The sequence below is a fragment of the Chenopodium album genome, chromosome 17 (assembly GCF_948465745.1).
Source record: "Chenopodium album chromosome 17, dcCheAlbu1.1, whole genome shotgun sequence".
In the NCBI taxonomy this organism is placed as follows: domain Eukaryota; kingdom Viridiplantae; phylum Streptophyta; class Magnoliopsida; order Caryophyllales; family Amaranthaceae; genus Chenopodium; species Chenopodium album.
The window spans coordinates 49,899,089-49,914,459 of NC_137850.1; the positions used below are offsets into that span (position 1 = coordinate 49,899,089).

Consider the following 15,371-nt stretch of genomic DNA (forward strand, 5'->3'; position numbering starts at 1 on the left):
ATGATGCTGCGTTAAACGTTGATGGCTGGGTTGGTCTCGGAGCAGTTGCGCGTGACAGCAAGGGTGAGGTCTTGTTCGCTGGTGTCAGACGCCATAAGGCCTACTGGTCTCCTGAATTGGCTGAGTGTAAAGCAGCCCTGTTTGCTGTCAAAACAGCCCGTCAGCAAGGCTTCAAGAATATCACACTTGAATCGGATAATAGCAACATAATCTCCAGGCTTTCGAAAGCTTCCACTTATTTGCCGGACTTGGATTCACTGCTCGATGACATTCTCGATGTATGCTCTTTCTTTGATTTTATTGCTTGGTCTCATGTAAAGCGAGGGGGGAATTTTGTAGCTCACCATTTAGCTCGTCTTATTCCTTATGGTGTTGAGCAAATTTGGTCTGGTTGTTGTCCTAGTGACATTACCCCTTATGTACTCATGGACAATTTGTCTATTATTGAATGAATGAATCCTCCGCTCGCTTTCCCTCAAAAAAAAAAATAGCCGACCTTTTAATTCTCTCTCGAGCAAACCCCAATTTTAATGTTCTTCTCTCTCGCTCGCTAAATCTCCTCAGTGTATGCAAGGCTCAACCCTTGCTTGAATGCTAAGGTATGTTTCTCTCTCCTCTATACTTTTAATTTGGTAATTTTTTCTTCATATTTTCTATATTTTATCGCCATTAATGAACTCAAGCACCCCCATTTTCTTAATTATTTTCTTTGTACGGGTGATTTTTCTTAAGTAGCTTGGATTTTGCTATCTGGGTAGGCAGATTTTGGTGGATTTGATGAAGTTTAAGCTGATTTTCATTCTTAATTTGGCAATAATGTTGAGATGGGTATGTGGGTGTTTAATTAATTGTTCAAAATTAATGAATGTATCTTTCTATAATTGGAATTAGTTTGTGGAGTTATTTTGAGATTTAAAGCTTGCCCTATTGTTGTATAGAAGTTAAAATCCAGCTCAAATTACCTGTTATGTGTTATTGACTTGCTGTGTTATGACTTGTGAATTTCATTTAGCTCACAAAAGAATGATAGAAAGGATATTTGAATCTAAGAAACTGCCCAAAACTTGAGAGAATCGCCTTTCAAAGTGTTGTAAACGAAAAGTTGGTAGAGAATCTAAGGATTAGTGTGTTCATTGTCGAAGATTGGTATTTTTTTGGTGCTAGGAAAATGTAATTTGGGTGAGTATTTGTGGAAATGATAGGTTTCTTGTCCTATAAAGCCTTCAATTATGATTTTTGGCTCCTCTAAGCTGTGTCGATTTTCTTTACCATTATGAGATTCAATGTGGGTGAAAGAAATCTCAAGTTAACTTAAATTGGAATCTCAAGACAAACTCCATATACCTTTTAGCTCTCTTCAAGTTATTTCTTTGTAAGTTTGTTGACTTTGTTCTAGAATTTTCTGGAAGGAATAAATCAACGAAGAGTTAAATATGAGGTTAGAGAATATAACTTCACTTTGCCAATTACTATAGGTTTATGCATTTATTATAAGAGGGTTTCATTTCTTTTTGGCTTGGAGACTTGGACAGCTGGGCTGTAGAAATCTATATGCCTCATGCAATTTTCATACCCCCGTCCTCTTATGTTTCTTTGGTCAATCTAAGGCTTCCTATTTTCTTCGTTTGTAAGCGTGATGGGGCTCTGCTGGTTGTGAGAGAACCAATATATTCAAGTGAAGCCTAGGCAACTTTTTTTTATCAGTGGATGTGTTAACCAATTTAGCTTCTACATGCCTCCGTAGATGCTTAGCCATCGCATCCAGTTACAATGAAGGTCAGTTTGTGGTCCTACCCAAAACCACTAGAGACAAATAGAGGGGCTTGAATACCAAACCTAAGCATTTTTTCCATAAATTGAAGCTAGAGAGAGACAGAGAGTAATATAGAGACAGCCGAGTAGAAATTTATTGAAAGATACTAGAAATCTGTTAAAGCAATTCAGGTCTAGTGGATATGAAATCAAATTACAATTAACTTGCTTTCTGCAGGCTTGTATTTTTGGGTATTGTGTTGGTTTCAAATCCCATGTCTATGAGCTGAATTACTTGGAATGGCACAGCAACAACTAGATTCCAAAGTTGGTGAATTGGCGTCGAGTATTAGTGAAGCAGGGCCGTGTGGTCAGGATAAACAAGTCCCTTTGCCCGTAAAGAAGACACCACTCAGAGACCTCCCGAGTGTAAATAATATTGTACCACAAAAGGACCCTAGTAGTCCTCTTGTTTTGAAGGAAGTAGTTACCACAGAGGCTGCGAAGGTGACAGGTGTCAAAAGATCTTCTCCTGAGTCCCCAATGAGTCCTCAACAGCAATCTTCTGGTAATAATGGTGCAAATGGTCATCTTGTGTATGTTCGCCGGAAGTCTGAAGCTGAAACTGGTAAAATTAGTAACATTGAGGTTACAGCTGACAATGCTAACCCTCCTGAGCTAAGTCAGCTTGGCGATCAAGAAGATGGGATTCGACCTAAGTCCTTAATTAATGAATCCCAGATGCAACCTTTACCTGCATATGCACCAATTTCTGGTTCTGTAATGAGTATTCCTTCGGGAAAACCCTCCATTCCCCTTACTTTCGGGAATTCCAATACCAAAGTGGTGCTGGAAAAACCTACGCCTCAGGCAGTTACATCTGGTATCACTTCGCCAGCAGAAGCAAGAATCAAAAAGCAGAATTGGGAGGAGAGATATATTCAATTGCAGATGTACCTGAAGAAGTTAGATCAATCAAGTCAAGAAGATCATCTTCAATGTATGCTCATTCCTTATATTAATTCATCTGTGTTTATATATCTAAACAAGCCATTTGCTTACTGGTTTGATGATATAATTTGCTTACCAAACATTTCCAAAAACATTTGAAGGGGAATTATTGTTTCTAGCTGTACAAAAAAAAAAAAAATATTATGATGATTTAGAAACAGTTTAATGAATTCTATGAGGGCTGTTTAGTTGAATATCTGGTCTATGTATAAGCTACATAGAAAATGGAATAGAATAAGAAATTAAAATTGTAAAGTTACCATCTCTTTCTTACAACAGGACCAATTTTGTTCTTGCTGACATAAACATACCTGTCTCCTGGTTTAACCTTTTTCTGTTCTTGTCAGTGCTTCGTTCACTTTCAGCTTCCGAACTCAGCAGACATGCCGTTGAACTGGAAAAGCAAGCAATCCAGCTTTCTTTGGAACAAGGTAAACAGATAATTATTTCCCTGGTACTTCCTCCTTTGGTGCAATGTTGTAAGTCAGATTTTAAAATGTTTTACCTTGTCATCCACATTGCTCCAGCTTCTCAATTTATTGAAGAAAATAGCAAGCACCACATGTATATTATGGATGTGGACCTACCAAATTTCATTTATTCAATAGGAGCACAACTGTGGTATCATGGTGTACTAGGGTAGATATAATTAGTACTCTATAATGTAGTATTCTTTAAGGTTCGATTTCTCTGTATGTATTGTTTTTGTGTCGACACAATTTCATTCATGTTTTCATTTTGATCAAGTCTTATAAGCACCGATTAAGAACTAAACTTTGTTAAACATCTTCATTTATGGTTCTAATGTAATCAAGTCATCTGAAATTGTGAACAACACCTTGTCCTCATATCTAAGAAATTTTCCATCCCTAAATATTTGCTTATAAAAGGGGGTTAGTTTTGAGGTATAAAATGTTAGTATTTTAGTAAAGTGAAAAGAGCTTCTTGAATAGGCTGTAATGTACGGGATTCGAGTAGTGGGGTTTGTCAAATTTTCACAGGGTTTCATAGTAGTTCATGTAGGAAACCATGAAATCTAGTTTGGAAGAGCAGGACACTTCACAGGTTTCATGGTTTCCTACATGAAACCTATGAATTTGCACATAAATTGTGTTCTAGGTATACAGTTGTTGCTTTTGCTGGATTTTTAAATTTGTTTATATCCCATCATAATAATACGCATCCCCTCAGCGTGCTTCAAGAGTGCTAATCACTACTCACCAGCATATAATGTTCTTTCGTTATACTCTTTTCTATACCCGCAACAATGTCCCTTTATTCTCAGATGAATAGGGGGCTGAATTTATGTGGACAGGAGGTATTATAAAAGTCTAATTGTTTAACTTACCAGATACCAGATTAACATCTAAACTTCGGGAAAGGTGGTTGCCTTGTGCTGTGAAATCTAAGCCATCTTGATTTTTGGTTGGTTCTTACATATTACTCAATGCCTTAGAACCGTCTACTATAATTTAGTGCAGAGTATAATGCTATAACTTAGCCTCTTGCTGCTTGTAAGATTAACCTTTTGGGTATAATCCTTGTCAAATGCACCTGCACTCCTGCAGTTCCTCCCTACCCCCCATCCTGTTGGCTAGATAGACAATCAAACAATTTTACGTGGTGTCCATTGAGTTAACTTTTTTCATGAAAACGAGCAGTAAATGATATTTTAGCTAGCTGTGTACAGTATGATTTATGTATGAATATAGGTATATATTGATTGCAGAAACAAAGAATATTTTGCTCATCTTGCTTTTTGGTTTTACATCATCACAGGGAAAGAGCTGCAGCGCGTTAAGGCTCTGAATGTGCTGGGAAAATCTTTGAAGACTTCCAATGGAACACAGAGTTGACAGTATATATATGGTACTGCAATTATACATCAATCATTGTTTCAAGCTCCCGAGTTCCACCACGAGAATGCGTTACTAAGTAGTTGTTGTCTCATTATCACCTGTAAGTTTGTATCGTCTAACTACTAATATGTAGTTTAATAATCTTCATTATCATTTCTTTAATTAGTAATCAAACTTAGAAATTGTTCTAGAGCTTGAATGAAAGAACCATATACTGCAAGCAGTATTATCTAATGCAATGGTCCTTCGTTTTCATGTCCTGCTTTGCTTCCAGTTTTGTTTCATTTACTTGTTTGCTTTCCCTTTTTATGTTTCTTGGCTTAAATATGTGTTTCAAATCAATGGGAGGAAAATCATTTTCCAAAAAAATATTTTCGATTTACAAGGAAAAAAAAAACTTGTCTTAATTCCTCCTATTCCCTCACCTTCGTCTCCTATCCTCGCCATTTCTCCCAAACTTTTCCAGACCTACCAAAATTAAAGAAAATAATAGCTTCTTTGAAATTAGATTTACTTCAAAATAATTGCTAATAGCTTAGAATATGATTAAGCAAGTTAATCAATTTTACAAGTCAATTAACAAATGAATCATAAGAAATATATTTTTTATTTTATTTTATTTTAAAATCATAATAAATTCAATACCTATACAAAATATATTTTTTATAAAAGAATGGAAAACATTTTTGAAAATCAAATCTGTTAATTATTTATTTTTTTTATTGAAGAAAAATATCCAATTTTTTATTTTATTTTATTTTATTTTATTTTTTAAAGAACGGTAAAAAAAATAAACAGAAAGCACCTAACTCTCGAAAAAAACTGAAGTAACTGCAAAATGGATAGAGGCAAATAACCGTCAAATCCCACTTCCTTCCCCTACAAAACCCACTCTTCCCCACACTTTCAACCTTTTTCCACTCTTCTTCCCTTCATACACCCCCTCTCATTTTTTACCATCATTCTTCCTTTTTTTTTTCAGTTTTTTTTTTCCGACAGCTTTTCACTCCCTATTTTCCTTTCCATGGATAACACTCCTCTTCCTCCACCACCACCACCCTTGCCACTACCGTTACCCCCTCTGCAACCACAACCGACACCGATACCAATACCTCTTTCGGTGTCTCCTCCTACACCAATTTCCTACGTCCACAATCACAAAGATTTACTCTTACCTTTTCCTCCTCCCACCACACCAACTTCCTCCTCTCCGACCGCATCCTTACGTAAGAAACGCCGCTCTAAACTCCTCCGCATTGACACTTCCACCGCCACAACACCGGCCAACAAAAAACCTGACTTTTCTGCCACTGAGATCACACCACCATGCACGGAGTGTGGGAAAACCTTTTGGTCTTGGAAGGCTCTTTTCGGTCATATGCGATGCCACCCCGAACGTGAGTGGCGTGGCATCAACCCTCCGCCTCATCTTCGTCGTCGTTCTCTTCCTCCAACGCCTCCTCCCACCCCTACTACAACCACTGATGACCATGAGGTCGCGGCTAGCCTTCTATTACTCGCTGCTGGTCCTGTCTGCCCTGACATGGCGTTAGCCTCTCCGGCCAGGTTCGAGTGCTCGAGTTGTAAGAAGACATTCGGGTCTCACCAAGCGCTCGGTGGACACCGTGCTAGCCATAAGAATGTCAAGGGATGCTTTGCCATCACCAAGAGTGCAACTGACGTTGAGGATGATCAATGTATGATCATGCAAAGTGGTTCAAGTCATGAGGAGGCAATTGGGCTGGGCCTTTCTTTGGGATCGGGCCTTGGAGTGGGCCACAAGTGTGGTATGTGTTTGAAGGTTTTTCCTACTGGACAGGCCTTGGGTGGCCACATGAGGTTCCACTGGGAGAAGAGTGAGGAGCTGGCGTCGCGGTCGTTGCTTGGGCTTCCACCTGGGTCAGATTCAAGGCCCAGTCAGACCCAATGTGGTGTTGATCTCAACCTACCGGCCCAACCTCAAGAGGATGGTCCTTCTTCTTCTACTATTGATTCTTCTAATAATATGCAATTAGAGCTGAAGTTAGGAATATAAGGTATACACTATTGATTAGGTTAATTAAAATTGTTGTAATACTAATTATTTGATGATTTATCACATATCTAAGCGTGAAAGACTAACTATTTATAGTGTGTGGTGTGGGTTTCATGAAAACATATGTATGCTCATTGTTTTAGGTAGGTATGGGTTCATGTAATATCTCATTTAACACAACACTTTATTCATCATAATATTATTACTTACTCTTATATTATAATTGTAAACTTTCTCTGTTATAATGTTGATGTTTCCCATGGCGAATGATATACTATTCCCTTGTTTAGATCATTTGTCACATTTTTAGCTATATATAAGTGTATATTTGAACTAGTAAGGTGACAACTAAATAGAGGTAGAAATATTATTGAATTTGATGTATTTTTTTTTTCTAAACTACGATCATTAGTTTGGATTTCAGATCAATACAATGAGCCCATGGGCCTATGGCCCATAGAGTATACCTGACCTAACCCATTTAGACTGGACACTTGTATAGCCTATACTAGAATTGAACCTTAATCCAAAAAATGTCCTTTTTAAAGGTATTGCCTTATGCAAAGTTTATTAGTAATTAATTAACCAACTAATTAATAAATTGTAATAAAGTAATGCTTTGCATACGTCAGTAGTATGTATTTGTTTAAGTTTGATTTCCTTTTTAATTATTCCTTAAAGCATGAGCAAGTGACCATTATTATTATTGTATTATTTATGATATTGTAACTATTAGTCGGTGAGTTCCTATATTTAGAAATATTATTAGTTTGAAAGTTACAGATCCAGTAATCAGGACCACTTCACCAACTCGTACTTGATATTTTTGTCATAATTTCTCATCTTCAAGCTAATAGGGAACACAAGTTTAATGCAATCATTAGTAAAAATCTTATGAGGTGATTGGACTATAGAGAAACACACGTTTAAATGGTCCCTATAAAAAAAAAAATGTTCATATATTTAGTACTACTCAATTATATTGAGCTTTACAAAGTAATTAAGGCTCATCGTTAACCAACTTAGAAAGGACATTAAACTAAACAGTTAAAACAATTTAACATGAAAACGCATTAATTAGATAATTCTCATCGAACTTTAAGATGCTTGCTTTAACATGACTTCCAAGTCATTATAAACCACATTGGCCTACCAACAAAAGGAATTTTGTATGGAAGTTTTATTGCTCGCTCGTTTATGGCCAGGTTTACCATATTGATCTTTCAACAAAAGCATAGAGATTAATTAAAGAAAACTACACTGCATTGTGATGTGACTATTTATGTTATTATTATTACAACTTCCATTCTTCTTTTATTATTATTCTCCACTTAAAATAAAGAAAAGGTCATCATTTTTAAGAATAATAATAACAATAATTCAACTCCTCTTTATTTCTCTATCATTTGTTTGAGGCTCAAATTCTTTCAATCTACCATGCATGAAAAAAGGTTGTATACTACGTTTTGACCTTCTCAAATCCCACCACTTGTAAGATTTATACTACATTAATACCAAAATACTTTTTGATATGAATAGTATATATATTAGAAAGGTGTTGGATTGTTTGGTCCAATTTCCTCTTAACTTTCAAGTGTGAGATACGGGATTGAATTTCATCAAGCTTGTTATATTAGCATAGCATCGATGAGGCTGGCCGTGCTAGCTAATTAATGGCCAAAACATGTAATTAAAGAATCAAACTTATAATTAAAACATAGAAATCAATATTGCTACTTAAGTGCAGGAGACCTATGTTTTAGCATTATTATTGTCCAAGTATAAAATTAGTGGTCCTAAAATTAGCAACAAAAGCTTAGAACAGTATATATAAATGAAACAGTTTGTACATAAATTTATTATATATACTATAATGAGTACTCGGTATATACTATTCCGTAGTACATTGAATATAATACATAAATAAGATAGATGAAGATGTAAATTATATAGAATAATTTTATTACTTTTTTGTTTTCATTAATGTTTTTGATCTACAAATTAAACTTAATTGTGTATGGATAAGGACCAAGCTAAGTATGTAATTTGGATCCTTATTTAATATATGTGTATAATACCAATATTTTTGCCTAATTAAAAGTAAAATACACTTTTTCAATTGGACATGATCTGATCTAACTTCATATCCTTGTACCCACATGCAAAAGGAATCGTAACATATAATTAAATAGTTTTATATTTACATGACATCATCTAATAGTAATTCATAATTTACATAAATTTATGGATTGTGTTTTGTTGATTTATAGTAGAGTGGTCCAAGTTCTTTCTTCTTGAAGTAATTAAATTAATAAGTACTTACTGTAAAAAATAACTACTAATTCAATTTAGATGGAATCTTTTGGTAAACCTAATCTTTCTCTTTGGCCTCTTTTGTGGACTCGATATGGACAATATCCCATTATTCCATGGATTTATCTGATGAGATCAGTTTAACTAAAATTGTAAAAATTATGCCGCCCGCCCCCCTAATTTTTGTTGAAAAATCCCCAATATTTTAAATAAAATAGTTAGTTAGCATTTTTTAGACGAGTATGTAATAACATCTTAATACTCTTTTTTATTTTAACATAGTTAAAATTATCTTTATCGAATATTAATAAATTTCTAACTGATGTATAGAAGTAATAATGAGTTAGCTTATCTGTCATCTTTAAGGTCATGGTTAAATTATCCCCAGACAAATTAAGCTAATACGCCGCATTTAAGATAGATGGTCCAACCTAAGGGCCTGACATAGACCTATCATAGTATTCGTGGAAGTTGTACTTGCTAGCTAGATTAGGAATTATTCATAGAGAAGATGCTGGTATTGTGCTTCTATAACTCAAATGAGAAATCTTATCATGAAAAAAAAAAATAACTAAATGAGGATGAAGGTTCTACTATATTCATGCATGTAACTTGTAAAGATGCGTTAAGCAGTTGGTGTAAACATGTGGGACGTAAATCTGTATTGGCCATACAATATGGGTGCATTTTTCAGTCAATAGTATAATTTTATTAGTGGAATTTTTATTTTTATTTTTTTTTTTTTGAAGAATTGTGGTGTATTGCTTCCCTTGCATTTATATGGTAGGGAATGCACCCAAGGTCAAATAATGTTGTTTGATATCAGTCAACCACATATAGTTATATATTAGTCAGTTTGCAAATCATCATGTTGTGTTTGTTATCTAATGACAAAGGACACGACGTGCATGTAACTGACTTCTAAGTTGATAGTTAAAAGGCAAAATAGATGTTTCTAACCATCCAAATAACTACTTGGGGTTTTGTGGGTTTTTGGGAAGCACCTTGTCTTCTTTTCTTTCTAGACTAAAAAAAAGTCAAAAATTGTCGTGTCTAAAGCAGATGAAGATTATAATCCACACTTTCGGACCAATTTCGAATTCTCTTTTTGTTTTTTTTTTTTTTTTTCAAAATTAGAGTGAATATATGGGGCATCCCCAAGTTATACAAGTTGGTTTGGAACTGTAAAAGGCATACTAATACATCTATAAAATTCTCAAAAATGTGTTTAGTTCAATTATATTTAACTATTTTGAAAATATATATTTAACTATTTTGAAAATATATTGTAGTGTTATTAAAGAGTTGCAACTTGCAAGCGATGATTTTGTATGGTTCACAATTATAATATGTTTCATCCTCGTTAGCATGATCTCTAATCCCATTCAGAAAAATGGAGATCCAACAAAGTAGAATTCATGGCTATTATCTTTGCTTTAGAAACATCACTCCAAAAGAGATGGGTTAAAGCCCAAGCTAGAGATAATTATAAATCGGGCACCAAATTTCGAACATTAGGGCAAATAAAAATTAAAAAACCCTTGTGCCATTTGAGTATGAAATTCTTAGACAATGTAATACTCCGTATTTAATAAGGTGTCATCCACACAGTATAAAGTAAATCACCTAGTATAGCAATTCAGATATATAGTTGTTTCTTTATTATCTCAAGCAATAATAAGTGTTATAATTATATTTGTCTTTGAAGTTGGCTTACTTGGCTATGAAGCTAATAATTTTCTTACTCTTGTTAAGGTTTAATAATCATCACTTTTCTAAAACCTATCTATATACCTTTTTTCAACTTTACAATCTTTTGAATTATTAAAGGAACCAATAGAGATACACATTTAAACATTATGATGAATATATTATATATTCACATGAAATTAGACTTCACCATTTTACCATCCACTAAACATTGTTAAAGGTATAAATTAATCCATTACAAACTAATAATAATGATAAAAATGATGTTCACACATAAAAGTTAAACCGCTTCTGTCTGTTAAGTGTATGTTCAATGTATGTATATAGTTCAGATTAAGCAGATAAATCCAACTAACTCCCTAGCTAATATATACAGATAAACTCATCTTTTTGAAAAGTATTAGTTTGAAATCTTTAAAAATCGACATAATATAATGTCTCTCAAAATGAGATGTTAGCTACATGCTTACATTCCGGCATGTTCTTGCAATTGAAATGGTCAATACCAAAAATGGGATTCCAAAAGATTCTAATTTGTTTATTAAAATGTTCTGCTCCTCTCCCACCATCATAAACCAGATTGTACTTTAATCAATAATTAAAAATATACTTATAATAATTAATTCACTTTGTAATTATTTAATACTCGTAATATTTTGAAGCTTGAAACCTCGGATTATTACCCCTGGTTGTCAAAAGAAGTGACATTTTTATGTTACTCTTACCAATGCTATATTAGTCATTAAGTGGACAGCCCAAATGTCAGGTTTAACTTTAAGTAATTAACCAGTTTCATTATTATTAAAAAAAGTACTCATTGCTTGCTAATTTGCACAATTATAAATGAAATTTATAAAAATACTACAGTATTAATGTTTAATTTAATCCTTATTGTCAAACATTACTTGTAAGTTGTGATCCAATCTCCAAGTTCCGTGTGGCCACTACTTCCCATTTTGTATTAAACAAATTAGAAACTACACCTGAAATGATGATGTAACATGAATCTGAATCTTTCTGGGATTCCATTTAATTTTGCCAATTTGTGTAGTTTTATCCAATGGGGGATTAGCATCTAGCATGCTATTGAGGCCTTCAATAATCAATAAGGGTGGAAAATCCAATAAATAGATAAAATTAAAATAAGAGGAGGTATTATGAGGAGTTTAAATTTATGTATTTCTTACTCGTATAAAATTAAATCTAGTTGTTATTTTATACTTTGAATTATTATTCATAATTTTTCACATAATTGAAATGAACATTCAAAACTAGTACAAAATGAACTCTTTTAATATTTCAGATGTCGTAAGTGATGATGAATTTATCAAATTATGATTCAACATCTAACAGCAGTATTTTGTCTGATTTGATGAGATATAAATCTAAGAATATAATCCTATCATAAAAATTTAGAGATAATACAACACCTATATTAGTTACGTAGACTGTGTTTTCTTAATAAAATTATAAGTGTATTATTATATTATATAATGGATGAAGGATGTAACTATTCAAACTTTAGGACTCATTATTGCATTGGCTTGCTTGTGCCTTGTGGTGGAGTTGATCACTTATTTAGACATTATTTGTCCAATATTATTAAAAATAAGCCACCATTTGGGAGTATATAATATTGCAAGGAGATTAATCTATGGCTTAATTAAGATTGCTTATAGTTTAATTTAATTCTTAAGCCAATTTCTTGATAAAGTGCATAATGTATTATATCATTGGTTATTAATTGAACGAATATAAAAACCTACTTTGTATATATTTAACTAATAACTCTAACAATCAAATTACAAAGTAGATCTTTATTGCCATTATATTCCAGCTACAACTTGTTAATAACTTAACTACATATACTTGGATATAGAACATATGTAACTACTCCGTAAGATACAAAATTATACTTATATTGAAGTTATAATTTAATTGTCGACTTAAAACACAGATTTAAATACAAAATAATAACAAAATATTTTATTTTTCAACTGAAAATAAATAGATAAAAGAATACAAGTGTTTTATAATTATTTTGTTAGTAAAACGTTCTCTTAAATGCACTATTATGTTGATACAATTTTATCTAGTGAAATAGATGTATGTGCGTTTTTTAAAAAGTTGTTCGTAACAACTGGTTTATTATAATTAAAAAAAAGAGCCAAAAAGGTGATACCCTAATCACATGGTAACAGTCAATAATTTACCGTATTTTATTACAAAACCATTAAAGTTGTTGTACTGTTAACTCCGACATTAGTACTTTAATTACAATCATCGTCACCCCATTAGCTTAATTATGGTATATATGCCATTCTAATGTACACTTAGTCACTGTTTTTTTTTTTTTTATTTTTTTTTTTTTTTTTTTTTTTTTTTTTTCCTTTGGAATTTGCTTTAAGAGCTGTAGCATTGTACTAGCTAGCTGGTAGAAATCAAAGCAATGGTATCTTTATAACATTATAATATTACATATGGAATCTTTTGTGATATATTAAAAATTCCAAATTGGTATATTCGTCTAGCTCTATGATTGGTTGGTACATATAGTTTATTACTTTATTTTTACATTTATAATTATTATTTTGCTAAATAATTGAGCTTTGACTTGATAATTAATTGTTTTAATTACATCAAGAAAGCAACCTTTAGGTAAACTAGGGATGGCAGGTGGCGTAGTTCAGATACACCATACATTTGAATAGTGCCAAGTAACTCAAGCATGCGTCTTCCAAAAACAGATACTTGTATACCAACTTTAATTTCTATATTTCTATTTGCATTAAAAATTTAATTGAAGTTTAATTTCATTACCAGTATCATTTATTTTATCTCATGTAGGTATCTCTAACAAATTTGTACATTTGTAATTAATTTGTAACCTTTATTCATATCAATAGAACTATAGAAGTAATTCGGTTATTCTGTGTTTTCTTATAAGCAAATTGCAACTTTTTCTTTTAAGTTGTCGTGGTTGACAAATATGTAAATAAGCTTGTTGTTCATTATACTCCATATCACAATGATATGGGATAAATTTGTAGAGATTTTGATATACATACATTTTATCGTATCATACTTTTCAGATCTCAACTACATACAAAGATCATTCTTACGGTTTCAATTGTCGAAGAGAAAGTATATAAGAATGTATACTCATTATTGATAAATCAATACATATAAAACTATAAAACACTTTATTTCATATCTTACCTCTTTAATTGTATATTCTATTTGTTTGAAATTTATTGCGCAATTTACACGTATGGAAGTAGGCATGTTCATCACGCATGTTAACTAGCTAAGGAAATCAAATTAAGCATGCAGCATGTAGCGACTTTCAAATACTTAAGTTGTTACTTTGTTTATTTTCCATGAGAAACTTTCAATTTTTATTCCTTAAAAGAAAGGTTACGTGTGGTTAACTTGACAAAAATGGATGTTTGATTGACTTTAAACTAGTTTAGGAAAGTAAGGCCAAAGTCAACGTAGACTTGGGTTTGTAGAGTTTGTCGTTTTTGTCTTTTCTTGCCTATAAATTTATATACTACTGCATCATACATTCATACCTGAATAATTGTATATAAATGTAGTTTTTATCATACAAAATAACCATATTAATTATATGTATGTGGGTGTATCTTGAATCTTCGTGGGTTTATGTCATTTACATCATGACATGCAATAATTAGATTGAGTAATGGGATTTATTCAAAATTAATGCATGCTACTGTTGCTTGCAAATTATGTGTCATATTCCATATATATATATATATATATATATATATATATATATATATATATATATATATATATATATATATATATATATATATTAATCAATTGGATGAAATGATCGATATGAATGTAGTGAAAAAAAAAAATATTTGATATATTCATCTTGAAATTAATATATTTAATAGTAACAAAATTATATTCTTGATCTTATTATGATGTAGTCAAAAGAGGAAAAATGGCTTAAGTTGCCAAGGTATTTAGACAAAAGTCAAATATAGAAACAATATCATATATGAATCATTTCGATCAACTATAATTTTTCAATATTTATATTAATTTTCAAAGTCGATTCTTAGGCTTTTTCAATTGGATAGATATCAAGTTGACCGTTACAAAATTTAAATACTTGACGTACATTACAAATAAAAAAACAATCTCAAAAGTTGTACCCTTTATGTATATATGCTGGCACTTGTTAAGCACTATTAGTGTAAACCAATTTACATGTACTATGATGTCCTTATCAGCTTGTAGGGTTTTGGAGCTTCGATCATTCTATCACAATGCATGTCCTAACATGAAGTGAACAGGCAAGGGCCATAAGTAGATTTTGGGGTGTGTGAACTAAACAAGTGCTACTAATTACACATAAACTAGGTAGGTCAAAAATAGTACTATATAGTAATTCTATGGTCATGCGAAAAATTACACTTTATCACATTCTTTTGTTATCACGAGAAAGGAGGAGATCTTAAAAGAATAGAGAATGTAAATTTATTGTGTCCTATTTTTAGCATAAAAATATATACAGAGGACAGTGTTACGTTGTAGATAAAGTAGATCCTATTTTTTAAATATCACCCCGTCACACACATAAACTAAGTCAGTTTACATTAATTGTACTACTATAATCTAAACATGGTTATTCTAAACATTGTCTCTTAAAG

At 32.3% G+C, this 15,371-nt stretch overlaps 1 protein-coding gene and 1 pseudogene across 1 annotated transcript; both read left to right on the top strand.

Moving 5' to 3' along the window:
- Positions 1–485: 485 nt before the first annotated feature.
- Positions 486–4,702, top strand: LOC145588419 (uncharacterized). The gene is made up of 4 exons (XM_081645062.1): positions 486–599; positions 1,991–2,752; positions 3,111–3,194; positions 4,543–4,702. The coding sequence occupies exons 2-4, from the start codon at positions 2,053–2,055 to the stop codon at positions 4,617–4,619; spliced, it is 861 nt and encodes a 286-aa protein (XP_081501188.1). The 5' UTR covers positions 486–599; positions 1,991–2,052; the 3' UTR covers positions 4,620–4,702.
- Positions 4,703–5,646: 944 nt separating this feature from the next.
- Positions 5,647–6,657, top strand: LOC145589256 (zinc finger protein ZAT2 pseudogene; annotated as a pseudogene).
- Positions 6,658–15,371: the final 8,714 nt, after the last annotated feature.